The sequence below is a fragment of the Pezoporus occidentalis genome, unplaced genomic scaffold, assembly GCF_034315485.1.
Source record: "Pezoporus occidentalis ecotype Australia unplaced genomic scaffold, CSIRO_AGI_Poc_V1 ctg168, whole genome shotgun sequence".
Taxonomy (NCBI): domain Eukaryota; kingdom Metazoa; phylum Chordata; class Aves; order Psittaciformes; family Psittacidae; genus Pezoporus; species Pezoporus occidentalis.
The window spans coordinates 2,895-19,537 of NW_026913510.1; the positions used below are offsets into that span (position 1 = coordinate 2,895).

The window sequence follows — 16,643 nt, forward strand, 5'->3', positions numbered from 1 at the left end:
GCCCTTGCTACAGGGATCTGTCTGCGTGATGCTTTATCAAAATGGTTTTCTCTGTCTTCTGCAGGACAGCAAAGGGTTATTTCTGCCTTTCACAGGGCATAGCAACAAAGCATGTGCCATCTATTTCTTCCAAATCCATTGTAATTTAATATTGCAAATATATAACAGGGGTCTAAAACCTGACAAAGTCCTGGAAATGATTCAAACTACCTGTAAGTTTCCAAATTACAGTGATACAGGAAATACAAGCAATATTATTATGATGGCCAAAAGAGAAAATGCTTCTTTAAAAAAAAGAAGGATTTTTGAGGAATCAATGATATTTTTAGTGTAGTGTATTTGGATGTGATGGAAAGAAATCAGACTTGAGCTTGGGTTCATAAAACATTGATACCTAAGACTTTTGGTTGGTGTTTCCTGGCCAGCTGCAGGAGCCTCTGCTTGCTGCAGCATCTTGAGGGAAAGAGTTGTTGGGGTTTAGGTTTAGTTCTCACTCCCATCGCTACATGTACACTAGTGTGAGAGTCCAACATTGTAGGCAGAGCTCCTGGGTTTTGCTTCCTCTCAACTTGATGAACAGTAAATGGGGATTTGGCTGATCATAGAACATCCCTTCTTGGGATGGACCACAAAGATCACCTGGTCCATAGAGCATCTGCACTAAAACCAATAATCCCACCAAAAAAACCCTCCTGGTATACAAAGGATAAATGCTGAGGTACCAGCAGCATATTTTCCCCTCTTCTCCCTTAGCTACCTAAGCACAGCCTGTTCCCAATGCAGGAACAGATGTGTTTGCTGAAGGTGGGAGAACTGACTGGGTAGGGTGTTATCTGCCATCACCGGGGTAAGAAGGGGCTTTAGCCAACATGCAAATGGAAGAACTGCCCCAGGAACCAAGGTTATGGTTGTGGCAGCCTCCAGGATCGCCTAGAAGGCAAGTCCAGCCCGAGCACAGGTGTGAGAGTGAGTCGCCTTAAACCCCCTCTTGCTGTGGGATAACCTCTGGAGAGCCTGCTGAAGGGCTTGGGAGCAACAGTTTGTTTCCAGATGAGCATCAGGCAAAATAACTTAAACCCAAAGTGCTGGAAGGGACTGAAAATTCAGTCTGATGAATAGAAAAGAATGGGTTTTGTCCCTTCTCATTTCATTGGGTTGAGCTGTACACACAATGCTGAAGTGTTTTGCTCATCCTGTGTGTCATGGTGTGGAGCTATTGAGAGGCAGGAGCATGGCCAGCGGTCTATTACAAGATGATTTCCAAGGCTTTTAGTCGTGAAGTTCCCCTTGGAAGGACAAGTGAAGCCTCAGTGTGTGCTGCTGGGGCAATCAAGTCTAATAATCAAAACCACTACAGAATATATGCATGATTTTGCTGCCTATCCATTGTAACCCAGAAAATCAGCCCTGGAAGCCAGAGAGGGCTCGGGAAGGTCTCAGGGGGAAGAGGAGCACGTTTCCTGTTGCTGTACCCGTGCTCCTGTTACTCATTAAACATGTGTTGGCTGCCTTTCTGGAAAAACTTAAGAATTCAGTGTTCCTGCCTTTCCTCTCTGTGCTGTTGGGCAGGGATGGGACCTAAAGCACAAGATTTGTCCTTGTTACTTATTGCCATGTGCCAAAGGAAGTAGAGAAACTTCCTTTGGGGGCTTATGTTGTAGTGAAGCATCTCCCAGTTTTCCTTCTATTTAAAGGAAAATTCCCTGCTTGGCCAAAATACTTTATCTGTGGGAAAAGTTCTTTTTGTGCCTTTAGAGTGGTTTTCCATGAGTCCTGATTTCTGTCTTAGCAATTCTTGTGTGGGGAAAATAACACCTGACAGGGGATGGTGTTTCTCCTTCCGTAGGCTATAGTAGCTTAACCAGTCTTTCTGGTACATCGGAGTATTCAGATGTAAAGGAGATAGATAAAAATCTTGGGTAATGTGGGTTCTGTTGAGTAGAATACAACAAAATATAACTCTTCATATAGCAATTTATGTTCTACTCTGATGTCTCTATGGAAAGCTGTGATTAGTTCTTGTAAAGGGGAGGTGTCTGTATGGAAGCTCAAGATCTGCTCGTATGTCTTCAGAAATAAAAGCAGTTGGAAGTATTAAATAGAGGTTTTAATAGTTTAAAGTATTTAAACAGCTGCTGTTGTCATCTGCTCTGCTCACAGCTGAGGGCTTGGGGTTGTCTTGAGATTGACAAAGAGAATCTGAATTAACCCAGTTGTACTGGGTAGCGAATGTAAACGGGCAAAGTCAGGGCAGAAATAAGCTGGGGCAGGGTTTGGTTTTCCTCCTTGTTTTTCAGAATGCCTCATTACCACTTAAAAAGCTCTTAAGCTACAAGCTCCCTGTGAAACCATTGGAGACCTCATAGCATTAGAGACCTCATAGCAGCCTTCCAGTATCTGAAGGGGGCCTATAGGGATGCTGGGGAGGGACTCTTCATTGGGGACTGTAGTGACAGGACAAGGGGTAACAGGTTAAAACTTAAACAGGGGAAGTTTAGATTGGATATAAGGAAGAAATTCTTTACTGTAAGGGTGGTGAGGCACTGGAATGGGTTGCCCAGGGAGGTTGTGAATGCTGCATCCCTGGTGGTGTTCAAGGCCAGGCTGGACAGAGCCTTGGGTGAGATGGTTTAGTGTGAGGTGTCCCTGCCCATGGCAGGGGGTTGGAACTGGATGATCTTAAGATCCTTCCCAGCCCAAACCAGTCTGTGACTCTATGAAAAAGCTCTCTGCTTTGTTTAGGGAAAACAAGAGTCCAACATCACTGCTCTGATTTTAACTGCTGCTTTATTTTGGAGAGTGTGTGAGGTGTGGCCGTGGAGCAGACTGGTGGGATACTGCTGTTGAGTCTAAATGTGCTCACTGCTTAACTCTTGTCTCCTCTACCCCTTGCAGAATAGCCGGTGCCGGAGGGCATCACTCCGTCCATTACAGCTGTACCGTGGATATGCCACCTCCTCAGGAGAGTCTGGGTACGTAGGGGGATTTGGAGGGTGGAATGTGAAGGTCAAGAGGTGATTCTGCCTCTCTACCCTTCTCTGGCAAGACCCCACCTGGATTATTGCATCCAGCTCTGGAGTCCGCAGGGAAGACATGGATCTGATGGGAGAGTATCCAGAGGAGTGTCTCCCCTATGGAGGCAGGCTGAGAGAGCTGGAGTTATTCAGCTGGGAGAAGAGAGGGCTTCAGGGAGACCTTATTGTGGCATTTTAGTTCTTAAAAGGGACTCATAAGAAATATGGGGACAGACTTTTTACGGGGGCCTACTGTGATAGGATGAGGAGTGATGGTTTTAAACTAAAGAGGGAAGACGCAGGCTGGATGACAGTGGTAAAACACTGGCACAGGTTGCCTAGAGAAGAGGTGGATGCACCATCCCTGGTGACATTCAAGGCCAGGCTGGATGTGGTTCTGAGCAACCTGATCTAGTTGAAGATGTCCCTGCTCATTGCAGGGGAGGTTGGACTGGATGAGCTTTGAAGGTCTCTTCCAGCCCAAAGAATTCTGTGAGTCCATAAATTGGTTCTTCTGTTGCGTTGTCCAAGAGGGAATCTGCTCCTTAGTTTCACATGGGAGCAAATTGGTAGCAGTGGGACTTGTTGAGTAACTTCCATTCTCATAGTTTTGTGTCTTCCTTGTTTGATTCAGTCAAATGTAAATGAAGCTCATCGAGATGATCAGTAGTTACAAGGAAGGTTGTGAGTTGCCATCCTGCCTTTGGGTTTGTCATGACTGAGCATGGATTTGCTGGTGCTGAAAGTGGCTTAAAGTGGGTGCTGGGTTTATTGGCAAGAACAGAGTGGTTGTCCTCAGCCAGAAGCTGAAGTCTCACAAACTGATTGATGTTTGTCATATAATACACTTTACATCACTCTCACTAATACAGCTGATAACTTTGACTCTTCTTTCCCCCTCAGTGTTTCTGTAGGTAAAATCATTGGTGCTGGTATCCTGTTTGTGGGTGGAGGGGTGGGGGGGACCGTCCTGTACGCCAGCTATGATTCCCAGTTCCGGGAGAGCGTCGAGAAGGCCATTCCCTACTCGGATAAACTCTTTGAGATGGCACTTGGTCCTGCACCTTACAGCACACCGCTGCCAAAGAAACCAGTAAGTGTTTCCCATTCCTAACTGAATAGCTGCTCTGCTTAGACATAAAGTGGGCAGAGAGAGGGGTAGGTGATGTGCTAGAATTTAACTGTTTTCCTAGAGGCTCAGTGTAGATGTAGCAGGATTAGAAAACTCTTATTCTGAGCTGAACTTAACTTTAAAGAGGACTGAAAACATGCTGGAATGAGTAAAGATTTGCGTGGTACAGAGCCATGAGTAAGCATCACCCTTTGAAATCTTAGTGGCATGAACATGGGGAAGGGGAAACCTGACGCTGCCTTCTGGAAATTGAATCTGGAAGTTTCTCTGTTCCTACATCTGAAAGCAAACGCTTCTCAGTTATCCAAGAATGCTGAAGAGCTGCTCTGCTGTGGTTGTCCTGAGCTTCCAGAAGCCACTTGACCCGCAAGAAACCCAGAAGTTATTAAATTGGCATTTAAGAAAGCTGTTTTTAATGAAGAGGAGATCAGTTCACCAAAACTGCCTCTTTTCTGGCTTTAGACACCCTAGTGCTCACCCAAGCTCTTCATGCCTCCCAGGCACTAGCAGATTTTGCTGGCTGACAAAGTCATCACCTGCGCAGTCATGGCTCTAACTCAGATGCTTTTCTTAATTCCTTGTGGCTTTGAGTAATGGATATTAAAGGATTAATATCATAAAACCTTGCAATACTCTTTTCTTGAGTGTTTGTCTGCCCTGAACATGAGCGTCTGAATCCTTTCAAAGCGCAGTCAGTGAAATCATGCAAATCTGATTCCTTTCACACCTGTCAATCCCACACCGTGCCTGTGGCATCATTCAGTGATACCCAGACCAAATCACTGTGTTTGTTCTTTAATTCAAACATATCTTGAGCTATGCAATAGCCTGAGCAATAACAATTCCTATCTTTTCCACTGAGCTTCAGAAGGAGTTGCCTAGAAACTGGTCAGGATGGGAGGGGTGACTGCCAGAAGTGTGTGGGGCAAAGCTTGACAGTTGAGGGGCAGGCTGTTGGAGCACTCATCTAAAGAGCTGAAGCTGGGCAGGGGAGACTGATGGCTTCACTTGTTGTGACAATAAATGCTGCAGAGGTTTGAAATAGAGAAGTGTCAACTGAACTAGTTTAAGATATCTTATAGAGACTAAATCATTTAAATCTGCTTTCTGGAGTGGTTTCAGACCTTCATGTGAGTGATTTTTATAGTTTCTGTGTTATTTGTAGTGCTCAACAGACTCAGAAGTGTTTGGAACACTTGAGGCAGGAAATTACCTGCTTTTTATTCATACCTTAATAAACATTTATAAAGAAACCTGTGGCACTGCTGTCCCTTCAGTTTTCCAGAGGTGGAAGTTGTAAAGATTCCTTCTACAATAAAAATCAAGGCAAGAAATGGCATGGCCTTGCTATTGTTTTCATCTGTACCTTGAAGCTTAGATTTATGCTACAGCCATCTAGATGTGGAAATGTGCTTTCCCATTCTGATGGAAGCAGTGCCACACAAGCTGATTGGAAAACTGATGGGGTCTCTTGGTTTTGATTTTTCAAGCTACAGCAAGGCCCACTGAAGATCTCATCTGTAGCAGAAGTAATGAAAGAGTCCAAACAGCCCGCTAAATCCCACATCAGCAAAACAGAGGTTGCTGCTCCTGCAGAGGAAAAAGAAGGTAAAGTTATACAGTATCGTGTGGAGAGAAGCAAAAGATCCTAATGGTCTATGTCATACGTGCTAGGGGAGATTTAAGATAGTCCTTTGGAATGGTTGATGATAAGTATGCTCTCATTTCTGAGAATTAATGTTATTTTCAGTCATAGGAAAATTTGCCTAAAATGGCTTTAGATTTCTTTTTTCCTACTATTTTGTTTCTTAATTTACTTTATAGACTATTTGGAATGTGAGATAAACTTTAGATATGGGACTCAGCAGGATGATCACTTTGGTGCTGAGGCTATTCACCTCTGCTTGCAAGCACAAGAAGCTTTCATTTGGATAATGATTGAGCTACTGCAAAGCCAGATCAAACAGGATTGGTTTAGAGAGGAGCAGTTTTGACATCATTGTACATTTCATGGCTGCATGTGTGTGTGTATGTGTAATACTTGGTTGCTGTGTCTCCAGGAAGCTCTCTGGCAATACTAATATCAGTGTCCAAAAGAATGTTTTTAGAGGCAAAAAAATAATGAAGTCTTATATCCCTGTTCTTAACATTCTAACACACATTTACTGGGTGGTTTTGTTCTGTAACTGTGTTTAACAGCGGGCAAGGCTGCAGCACAGATCATCTCTGCAACAGGGGTAGCCGTGTCGGTGCCAGCTCCTGGGATACAGACTGAAGAAGGTGAAAAAGATCATGTGAATGTGATGGATAAACCCCAAATCCTGTAGCTTCAAGTGCATAAACTCTTACTCCTGTCTTGGTATTTGTTAGTTTTTAAAGGCTTTTTAAAAGGATTCTTTGTTTTTAAAGGATTCTTTGTGCCTCTCACAGAAGGACACTCCCATCATCTGTTAATAGAGTTTTAGCATACTAAGAAGTTGAGAGTGATACCTGGGACAGGTATAGGTGTGAACACAAGAGGGAAGCCTTTATGCTGAACTGGAACTTGCATAGTCCAGTTTGCCTGTGCTCTTTGTGGCTTTCTGATTGCTGTTCAGAAAAGCATGTCTGCCCAGGGCCAAGTGGAGCAACTGAAGAACATTGCTTAACTCAACAAGAAGCACCAGCTTCTCTATCATGGTCTCTTTGAGATGGGATTATATTAATTTCTTTATGTATGAACACATCTCGTAACAAGCGTAGCAGCAATAAGCAAATACATTCTTCAGAGTTAGCATCAGCATTATTAGAAGGTAACCTGAGTCTGAGAGGTCTGGGCTGTCTCCTCAGTACAGATACAGACTTGCTGTTGGTCTTGAATTACTTAAGTGAATGCTCACTCTTAAATAGCCTTAGGCTAAGGAATAGAATAGAATTGTGAGTCACCATAACCTGCTCACTAATCTCTTGTTATTTTAACTGGACACTAAGCATGCCATAGGGGAGCTAAAAACTCCCAAGATACTATCTTAAAAATTAAACTTGGCTCCATAGATGTTTCTCACTTCTTGCTTTGCCTTTTGCCTTTGAATCTTGTGTATTTTTGTATCTGGTCAACATCAAACCTACACATGCAGGTGAGGTGTCCATGCTACCATCTTTAATTTTAAGAAGATGTGAACCTGGCCTTTACTTACAGATATAAAAGTGCCTGAGGTAGTTTCAGCATGGCTTTGTGCAGAAGTCAGATTTGTAATGTGATCCTGATGATAAAAATCAGTGCAGGAAAGAAAGTGACTTCCCTGCAAGTAATCCAGGTACTAACTTGGGCTCTCCACTGAAACAAGCTCTTTTACTTCCGAGTAGGTAAAGTACATGAAGGTTTCCATGCTGTAAAAGAACGGTCACCAGAAGAAGTTGCAGCCCGGCTTGCCCAGCAAGACAAAGAGGAGCAAGAGAAGATATCATGTGAGTGTGCTGTTGGTTTTCCTCTCTGTGTTGTACATGACAGAAGAATTGTTGGACTCTCTTGGCTTTGGAGTTCTAAGCTGCTTATACAGCTTTTTGTTGTCTCTGTGTTGGGTTGGCAGAGTGAGTGGTGTTGAAGCTTCTTCCACTCACTATGAAGTAACTGATAGTCAAAGAATGATGGAAAACTTTGGGTTGGAATGGATCTCCAAGGTCCATCTCCCTGCATGGGGAATTGGGACAGGTTAGAATAGATTAGACTCGGTTGGTTGGAAGGGACTTAAAACAATCATCAAGTCCAGCTCCCTGACCACTTCAGGGCTTGACCAAGTTCAAGCATGTTCTTAAGGGCATTGTCCAGAGGCCTCTTAAACACTGACAGGCTTGGGGCATCATCCACCTCTCTAGGAGCACCCTTTGAAAGTATAAATAATGATCCTTCCACAGGAAGGTTGCTCAAGGCCTCCCTGGAGGTTTGGAGCTCTGCCAGGATAGAGGTTGTTCCACCTCCCTGAGCAGTTTTGTCAGCACTTCCTGAGATGGAGAACTTGGTGCATCCAGTTAATTTCTCTTGCTGCCACATGGATCTGTTGCCTCTCTCCATTTCTCTGGCCACCTCTGAGAAGCCTGGTTCAGGTTTTTCTGTAACAGCCCTTTAGATGTGGAAGGCATCACTTAAGATGCCCCTTCAGCTTCTCTTCTTTTGGCTCAGCCTCCCTCTATGTGATGGGATACACCTCTTGGATTAAATGCGTTCCTGTGCAAAAGCATGGTGAAGGTTTTCCACGGAGGAATTTTATTGCTGTAAGTGCAGACTTGCACCTTAGAACTCCCTTTCTAAATAGGAAGTGCGTTTGGTGACTCTTCATCTGGAGGCTATATTGCAGTTCCTGAACTGAACTGTTTTGGGTCATAGAAAATAGCATAAGGAGGCACAGAGGATATGAGGTGTCGTTTCACTGATTCTAAAACTCTTTTCTCTATAGTTTAATTGACTTAATTCATGTTTTTCCAGCCCTTGCAGCAACTCTTGAAGGAGCTCTAAGCACAACAGCTCGTGTAACCCTTCAGGCCATTACTGCCCAGGAGTCTGCTGTGCAAGCAGTCAATGCCCATTCACAGATACTGAAGGAGGCCATGGACAATTCTGAGGTGAACTGGGACAATATTGTTCTTTTTCTGCACACACTGAAAGAACCACCCCACACCAAACAACCTTTGATCTCACAACTAAAACTGAAGTTGGAAGCTTTTCTTGCAATGTATTCACTGTTATCAGTCATGTTTCACTTGTGAATGAGGTGGCTTTGCTTTTGAATGATCTATTTTTCCCCAACTCCTTTATTTCCCTTTATTAATGTATTATTAACTTGCACTTTTCTGCTTGCAAGTATTCACGTTGTATTTTAATTCCCAAGCTCCTTTTTTACCCAGGTACAGTGCGGGTATCATGCTGCCCACCCTGCTAATTCTGTCAAGCTCTTCTCCTTACCAAATCTTGCTGGGTTCTTTGTTTCTTGCCTGGAAATGAGCAGGTGGTGTATGAGCGATGGCATTTGTGGTTCTGGTGCGCCAGTGCTGGAATAAACCTAATACTTGTGGGGAACTGCTGCTGCCTATTGAGTTCTGGATCAGAGGATATCATTTAGTTGTTAATCAATGAGCATATGGGCAACTAAACACACACAAGATTTAATCTAGTGGTTAGTAAAACAAATGCCTTAAGAGTTTGCTTTTAAGCTTAAGTGTTAAGCTTACTTTAACATTAAGCAACTTAAAAGTATTATGATGCTTTAAGTGTTAAGCTTAAAAGCAGTGTTTAGGTATTAGAGTACATTAATACATGCAGGTATTCGCCGTGAACCGCTGTGGCACCATAGTGATCCACACAGCCTTTTCTGCATGTACAAATGGCTGTTGATCAGGTGAGGAACCCAACAAACCCAAACTAAAACATTGGAAGAGGAGAATAATTCCTGCTGTTGGTAAAACACAAGGATATTGCTCAGGTTGAGTGAAATCTGTAGCAAGAAGTGGAATTTGTAGCAATGTGTGAATCAAGGCCAGGTTGGTCAGAGCCTTGGGCAACATAGTCAAGTGTGAGGCATCCCTGCCCATGGCAGGGGGTTGAACTGGATGATCTGAAGGTCTTTTCCAGCCCAAACCATTCTGTGGGTCTATAAATCTCTACAGACTTTGTTTTGACAACTCTCTCACTGAGTGATTGCAGTGACCCTGATTAGGAATCTGCTTCTTAGGATGCTGGGGAGAAAAAGTCCTCTCAGTGGCGCACACTGGAGGAAGCACTGAAGGATCGGAGGAGAGCTGTGGACGAAGCTGCTGATGCCCTTCTAAAAGCCAAGTGAGCTGCTGGGTTTTAAGGCTCATTGAATGGTGAGATAGTATTGTCCATGCGAGGGCTGGGAGACACCCAATGAGTTTCTAGAAAGGATGCAGTCACTGCTGCAGGCACACTGATGTGTTAGTGCCAAATCAAAACCAGGTTCCATACAGTAATGAACATTTCAGTTTGCAGTGTGTACACCTGATTGTTTTCCTTTGTCACCCCTCCTTTCTCTGATTGATGGCTGTACCATTATCTTGGGTGCCTGTGCACACAGTCCTCACTGTACCCAGGAGTCTGAAACAGTCCTATTCCGTTTTAAGAACTTGTTTATTCCCTTAGTGCTTGTATCTAGTGGTGGTAAATTCAAATAAGATTAAAATAATCCACAATCCTTTTAGTGTTATTCTTGGATAATTTTATCAATATTAAACTTATTGTAAGGGCATGTAGTGGTAAGACAAGGGGGAATGGCTTTAACCTGAATAGATTTAGGTTAGATATAAGGAAGAAGCTCTTCCCTGTGAGGGTGCTGAGGCGCTGGCACAGGGTGCCCAGAGAAGCTGTGGCTGCCCCATCCCTGACAATGTTCAAGGCAAGCCTGGGTGGGACTTGGAGCAACCTGCTCTAATGGAAGGTGTCCCTGCCCGTGGCAGGGGGTTGGAACTGGAGGAGCTTTAAGCTCCCTTCCAAACCAAACCAGTCTATGGTAAATGCAGACAGCATGAAGTAAACCTTTCTCTGGGGTTATGCTGTAAGACCTGTACATGTTATTTATCATTAGCAGCTGCTTCTCTTTTCAGAGAGGAGTTAGAGAAGATGAAAGGTGTAATCGAGGATGCCAAGAAGTCTCAGATTGCAGGAGCCAAATCTCACATTACCTCTGCAGAAGAAAACCTTCGTCATATGATAGTTGACTTGGACAATGTGGTGAAAAAGGTAATGCTTCCACAGACTGTAAGTGCCTGGCAACTTGTGCAGGTCTCCCATCCCCACATCCTCTGTGGTAGGTTAGTAAGTTCCATCCTGTTCCAGCTATACTCTGTCTCAGAGCTGATTGTACTCCCAGTAATCAGCCATGACAAGATCTTTGTGAGAGCTTGAACTCTCTCCTGAAAGTCTCCAGGCAGCTTGACTGGAGTCAGTCCTTTCTGTGGGCAACTTGTTCTTCCTCTTTGATTCCAAGAGGAATTTAGTGTGAGGTTAAGGAGGAACAGGAGCAATGTGTGCTGATGACTTGGTGTGTAAATGGTGTTACCCACTAACTCAGAGCCTGGCTGTAAATTCTCTATGCTTCCCTTTTCAATACTAAACCCCTCTCATTTGGGTTTGTTACAGGTTCAGGCAGCACAATCTGAGGCCAAGATTGTAGCTCAATATCATGAGCTTGTGACTACGGCTAGAGAAGAGTTTCAGCGAGAGCTTGACAGCATCACCCCCGATGTCAAGCCTGGCTGGAAGGGGCTAAGTAAGTCTCTGATGGCACCATGACTGTGTGCATGTTTCATTTGGTTAAACATCAGTCTTCAGGTTTCTAAAGGGGATTTCGGTGATTGGGATGTTTTGGGCTGTATCTTGTAATAGAGAGACTTCTATATTCTTCCTGAATTCCTCAAGACTTGAACTCTTGTTTAAGTCACTGTAGATGATAAGCTCTTAGTTTCCTCTTTTACTTCTGCATGACTGACTTGTTGTAGTGAATGTGTGTTAACTTTTCCAACCTCTCCTCTTTCTGTTGCAGAGATAACTGACTTAGGTGAGTTAACTTGTTCTGTCTTGTGCATGTCATCTCTTCTCTTTGTCCCTTTTCATATCTGTGTGGCGCATGACTTTACATTTAAGCCAGTCTTTGTGCTGCTGAGATTCCAGTGAGAAGCAGACCCTTTGAAGACCAATCCTAGTTGATATTGTGGTGGTGCTTGTCCTGAAGGAGGCCCACCTCAGCAGTCCTGGTGGCAGAGATACTGGATACTGCAGCTCTTGCCAGCCCTGCCACAACACTTCAGTACTAGGGCTGCTCTGAGCTGGGCCACCAAACCCAGATCAGTTTCATTTGAAGCTGATTTGATTGCCCAGATTTCATCTTCAAGCTGGTTTCAGTTCTGATTAACCCCTTGATTCTGAGCTTGATTATTATTTATATTCTTTCAATCAAATAAATGTAATTTAAATCTGGAGTGCAGTAAACCCTCATTATAACAGTGTAAGTTCAGCACTGAGCTTAGTGCTGCTGCTCAGCTTCCCTGCTGAGCACCACTGTACTGAACCCTCCTGTGCCAGTCCTCTCCCCAGCACTCAGCAGCAGGGTGGCTGAAGCACTGTGGAATTTCATGTGCTTCAGACCCTGCAGGCAGGCATTCCTGAGTAGTCCTGTATGGAAAACGGGGCTGGCAGCCAGTCCAAAGTGAGCTGCAGCATTTTACAGAGCCTGGGCAGCTCTCAGGTCCCCATATGTAAGGTCATGAGATGCTGCAGGTGTAGCCTGTGTCCTCCTCCTTTCCAGGCAGCAAAATAGCAAACTTGTTAGCAAATCCAAAGTGGTTGTGACCCCCACAGCTCTTTGAGAGGCCAAACATGGAAAGTACAGATTGGGGTAAGAAATGTGACTGGGAACTGCTGGTCTGGAGGACTGGTGAAGGAAGATAAGTTGTGGCTGCCTCTCACAATGAATTCAGTGTTTTCAGGATCTAATTTCTATAAGATTGGACCAACCTGGAGGTATCAGTGTTCAGTGTCCTATGGAGATGGGGGCTGAGAGCTGGGATGGTTCAGCCTGTAGAAGAGAAGGCTCCTTACAGGGAGGCCTGAAAGCAGCTCCAGTGCCTGAAGGGGATATGAGAAAGCTGGAGAGGAGCTTAGGACAAGAGCCTGCAGGGACAGGCCAAGGGGAATGGCTTTAACCTGCCAGAGGGGAGACTGAGATGAGCTCTTAGGCAGAAGCTCTTCCCTGTGAGGGTGCTGAGGTGCTGGCACAGGGTGCCCAGAGAAGCTGTGGCTGCCCCATCCCTGGCAGTGTTCAAGGCCAGATTGGACACAGGGGCTTGGAGCAAGCTGCTCTAGTGGAAGGTGTCCCTGCCCGTGGCAGGGGGTTGGAACTGGGTGAGCTTTAAGACACAAACCAGTCTGGAATTTCTCTCCTAGATTGGAAGTCCTTGCCCGTAGGTGGGTTCAGAGCAGTTCTGGGTGGGCATTAGCACAGGTCAAAGGCTTGAAGTGCTCAGGGATCCCCATAAAACATGCTCACTGGCCAACCACACAGAGCCTCAGAGTGCTTGAGGGGGAGGTGGACAATGCAGTAGAGCAGCCACTTCCCTGCAGACCTTCCCTAACACCCTGTGTGTTCTTCAGCTGACCAGTTATCAACAGACGACTTGAACTCTCTCATTGCACATGCCCATCGCCGCATCGACCAGTTGAACAAGCAGCTGGCAGAGCAGCGGGTGCGGGAGCAGCAGCACATTGAGCTGGCCCTGGAGAAGCAGAAACTTGAAGATAAAAAAGCATTTGAGGCAGCTGTGGCCAAAGCGCTGGAGCATCACAAGAGTGAGATTGAACTGGAACAGGAGAAGAAGGTAAAGCAGCCTCCTAAAGTGCCTAAAGGGGCCTAGAAGAAACCTGGAGAGGGGCTTTGGACAAGGGCCTGGAAAGATAGGACAAGGGGAATGGCTTTAACCTGCCAGAAGGGAGATTGAGATGAGCTCTTAGGCAGAAGCTCTTCCCTGTGAGGGTGCTGAGGCGCTGGCACAGGGTGCCCAGAGAAGCTGTGGCTGCCCCATCCCTGGCAGTATTCAAGGCCAGGTTGGATACAGGGACTTGGAGCAAGCTGCTCTAGTGGAAGGTGTCCCTGCCCGTGGCAGGGGTTGGAACTGGATGAGCTTTAATTTCCCTTCCAACACAAACCAGTCTGGGGTAGATACAGACACCATAAATTAAACCTTTCTGTGGCTAAACCGCAGTAAGTACCTGGTGAGTAATCAGCAGTTGTTGGCATTAGTGGATTGTGAAGCTGCTTTTGAACAGGAAAAGGCTCAGCTATGGAACTGGACCTCAGCAGCTTTTTAAGATGAAACATGGGCCCTATCAATGCCACTTGTATAAAATACCCTCTGGGTAATCAGTGATGTTGTATAAATCACCACCTGCGACAAGCAGTTGGAAACTAGCACTGTTGTAACAACCCCTTGTGTGTGCAGATCGAAGAAGTGCGGGAGGTGATGGAGGGTGAAATGCGGACGCAGCTCCGGCGGCAGGCGGCTGCCCACACAGACCACATCAGGGACGTTCTGAGGGTCCAGGAGCAGGACCTGAAGGTGGAATTTGAGCAGGTAAAGGAGAAGAGTCCCTAAGGGAATTAGGGGGATATCTCTCATATACCTAAAGGGGGCCCATGAGAATACTGGAGAGGGACTTTTGACAAGGTCTCTAAAGATTTTACCATAAATGATAAACTTTGGATAGTTCCAAGTGCAATAACTGTTAAATTCACCCTAGTAAGGCTTTTCACTGGTCTGTTGTATTTACTATATGCATTGACCCTAGCAGGGACAAGAGCTTTATAGAAACACCCCTTAAAAATCAGGTGCCTGTAATGAAGTGGCTGTTTCTGGTCTGATTGATGTGTCTTGTTCTGTTTCAGAACTTAGCAGAGAAACTCAGTGAACAAGAAATACAGTTCAGACGCCTTAATCAGGAGCAGCTCGACAACTTCACCATGGACATCAACACTGCCTTCGCCAGGCTGAAGGGAATTGAGCAAGCAGTCGAGAGTGAGCACTGAAATCACCTTTCTCTAAGGACTAAAGTTGTGTTACCCAACCTGGGTGCCTAAACCCATGTTTGGGCACGTAACTTGTGGTCTTGGGTTTGCCACATTAGTGAGTGAGTCCAAACTGCTGTTGTCTTGTTCTGATCCTGAATTATGGATCAGATTTAGGATCAAGTGCTGTGGGAGTGAGTGCTTGTCAAAGCAGAGTGTTTAGAGGTGGCTTTTGCTGCTCATGTTCACAACTTCCCATGTGTGCACCCAAATGAGCATCTCATTCTTGGCTTAACCTTGCAGGTCACGCAGTGGCAGAGGAGGAGGCCAGGAAGGCCCATCAGCTGTGGCTCTCTGTGGAAGCACTCAAATACTGCATGAAAACAGCCTCTGGGGACAGTCCCACAGAACCCCTGGAGAGTGCAGTGAAGGCCATCAAAGCCAGTTGTGCTGACAACGCGTTCACCGAAGCCTTAACAGCGGCTCTCCCGCAGGAGTCCCTGACACGGGGAGTCTACAGCGAGGAGGCCCTCAGAGCGCGCTTCTACACGGTCCAAAAACTGGCCAAACGGGTGGCTATGATCGATGAGACCAGAAACAGCTTGTACCAGTACTTCCTGTCCTACCTGCAGTCCCTGCTTGTCTTTCACCCTCAGCAGCTGAAGCCGCCTGCAGAGCTCAGCCCTGACGACCTCGACACCTTCAAGTTACTGTCTTACGCTTCCTACTGCATCGAACACGGAGACCTGGAGCTGGCGGCCAAGTTTGTCAACCAGTTGAGAGGGGAGTCCAGGAGGGTGGCCCACGACTGGCTCACCGAGGCTCGCATGACCCTGGAAACAAAACAGATCGTGGAGATCTTGACGGCGTACGCCAGTGCCGTGGGGCTGGGAACAACTCAAGTGCAGTGAGGCAGGATTGTGGCGTTGGAGGTGGTTCAGTGATGGAATGTGCTGGGAAGAAGTGGCATCGTCTCCTGAGGGTTGCAAAGCAAGCCACTGGCAGGGGCTGGAGGTGTGAAAGCAAAGCACGGGTGCAGGCTTTGTTTCCTTGCACTGTATTTAACTTCACAACCTGTTGTATTTTTGTCAGTTTGGAGTTATCCTGACACCCAGCTTCAGGAAGCTTCTCTACAATTGGTGTAAGAGTTTTGTTTCTTCCCCATCTTACCAAGCAGGCTTGTGGTCAACCAAAATCATGTTTGTAACCTGCCATTAACAATTTGCCACTTTGTCAGCTCAATAAAACCAGACTTCAACGACTTTCTCCTGCTGTTCAGTCTCATGTCAATGTCAAATATAGCCTTCCAGTGCCTACAGGGGCCTAGAAGAAACCTGGAGAGGGGCTTTGGACAAGGGCCTGCAGGGACAGGCCAAGGGGAATGGCTTTAACCTGCCAGAAGGGAGACTGAGATGAGCTCTTAGGCAAAAGCTCTTCCCTGTGAGGGTGCTGAGGCGCTGGCACAGGGTGCCCAGAGAAGCTGTGGCTGCCCTATCCCTGGCAGTGTTCAAGGCCAGGTTGGACACAGGGGCTTGGAGCAAGCTGCTCTAGTGGAAGGGGTCCCTGCCCATGGCAGGGGGCTGGAACTGGATGAGCTTTAAGGTCCCTTCCAACCACAACCAGTCTGGGATTCTATGAAGAGCAGCCTTCCTCCATGACCTGGAATCTTTAAAGGAACAAGATTATAGATATGATCCATCTGCCCATTTATACAGCTGCAAAAAAAATCCATGGATGAATATAGGTTTAGGTGTGTAACTTAACCTGGTTGCCCTGGTGGACTTCTGACCCTTGTCAGACCTGGTCTTCTGTAGTTGCAGACAAGTAGGTATTTCTCTCTAGAAGCCAGACTTTGATTCAACAGTGAGAGCTCACATAAAGACCAAGCTCTTTCCATCCCTTTTCTCCTTTGTCCCTCTTTCTTCCCCCTTTTTCCCTTCTTATCATCAG

The 16,643-nt window shown here is 45.8% G+C and overlaps 1 protein-coding gene across 8 annotated transcripts; it reads left to right on the top strand.

Moving 5' to 3' along the window:
* Positions 1–2,877: 2,877 nt before the first annotated feature.
* Positions 2,878–15,959, top strand: IMMT (inner membrane mitochondrial protein). Of its 8 annotated transcripts, none has more exons than XM_062613485.1 (14): positions 2,878–2,972; positions 3,918–4,107; positions 5,637–5,759; positions 6,354–6,426; positions 7,489–7,593; positions 8,609–8,745; positions 9,852–9,955; positions 10,741–10,876; positions 11,276–11,405; positions 11,679–11,693; positions 13,286–13,509; positions 14,131–14,262; positions 14,574–14,703; positions 14,997–15,959. In XM_062613485.1, the coding sequence occupies exons 2-14, from the start codon at positions 4,060–4,062 to the stop codon at positions 15,602–15,604; spliced, it is 1,965 nt and encodes a 654-aa protein (XP_062469469.1). In that variant the 5' UTR covers positions 2,878–2,972; positions 3,918–4,059; the 3' UTR covers positions 15,605–15,959. The 8 variants fall into 8 exon arrangements, with proteins under 8 accessions (XP_062469469.1, XP_062469470.1, XP_062469467.1 ...); XM_062613486.1 differs by having other exon boundaries at positions 7,492–7,593; XM_062613483.1 differs by having other exon boundaries at positions 5,637–5,754; positions 6,346–6,426.
* The last annotated feature ends 684 nt before the right edge of the window (positions 15,960–16,643 follow it).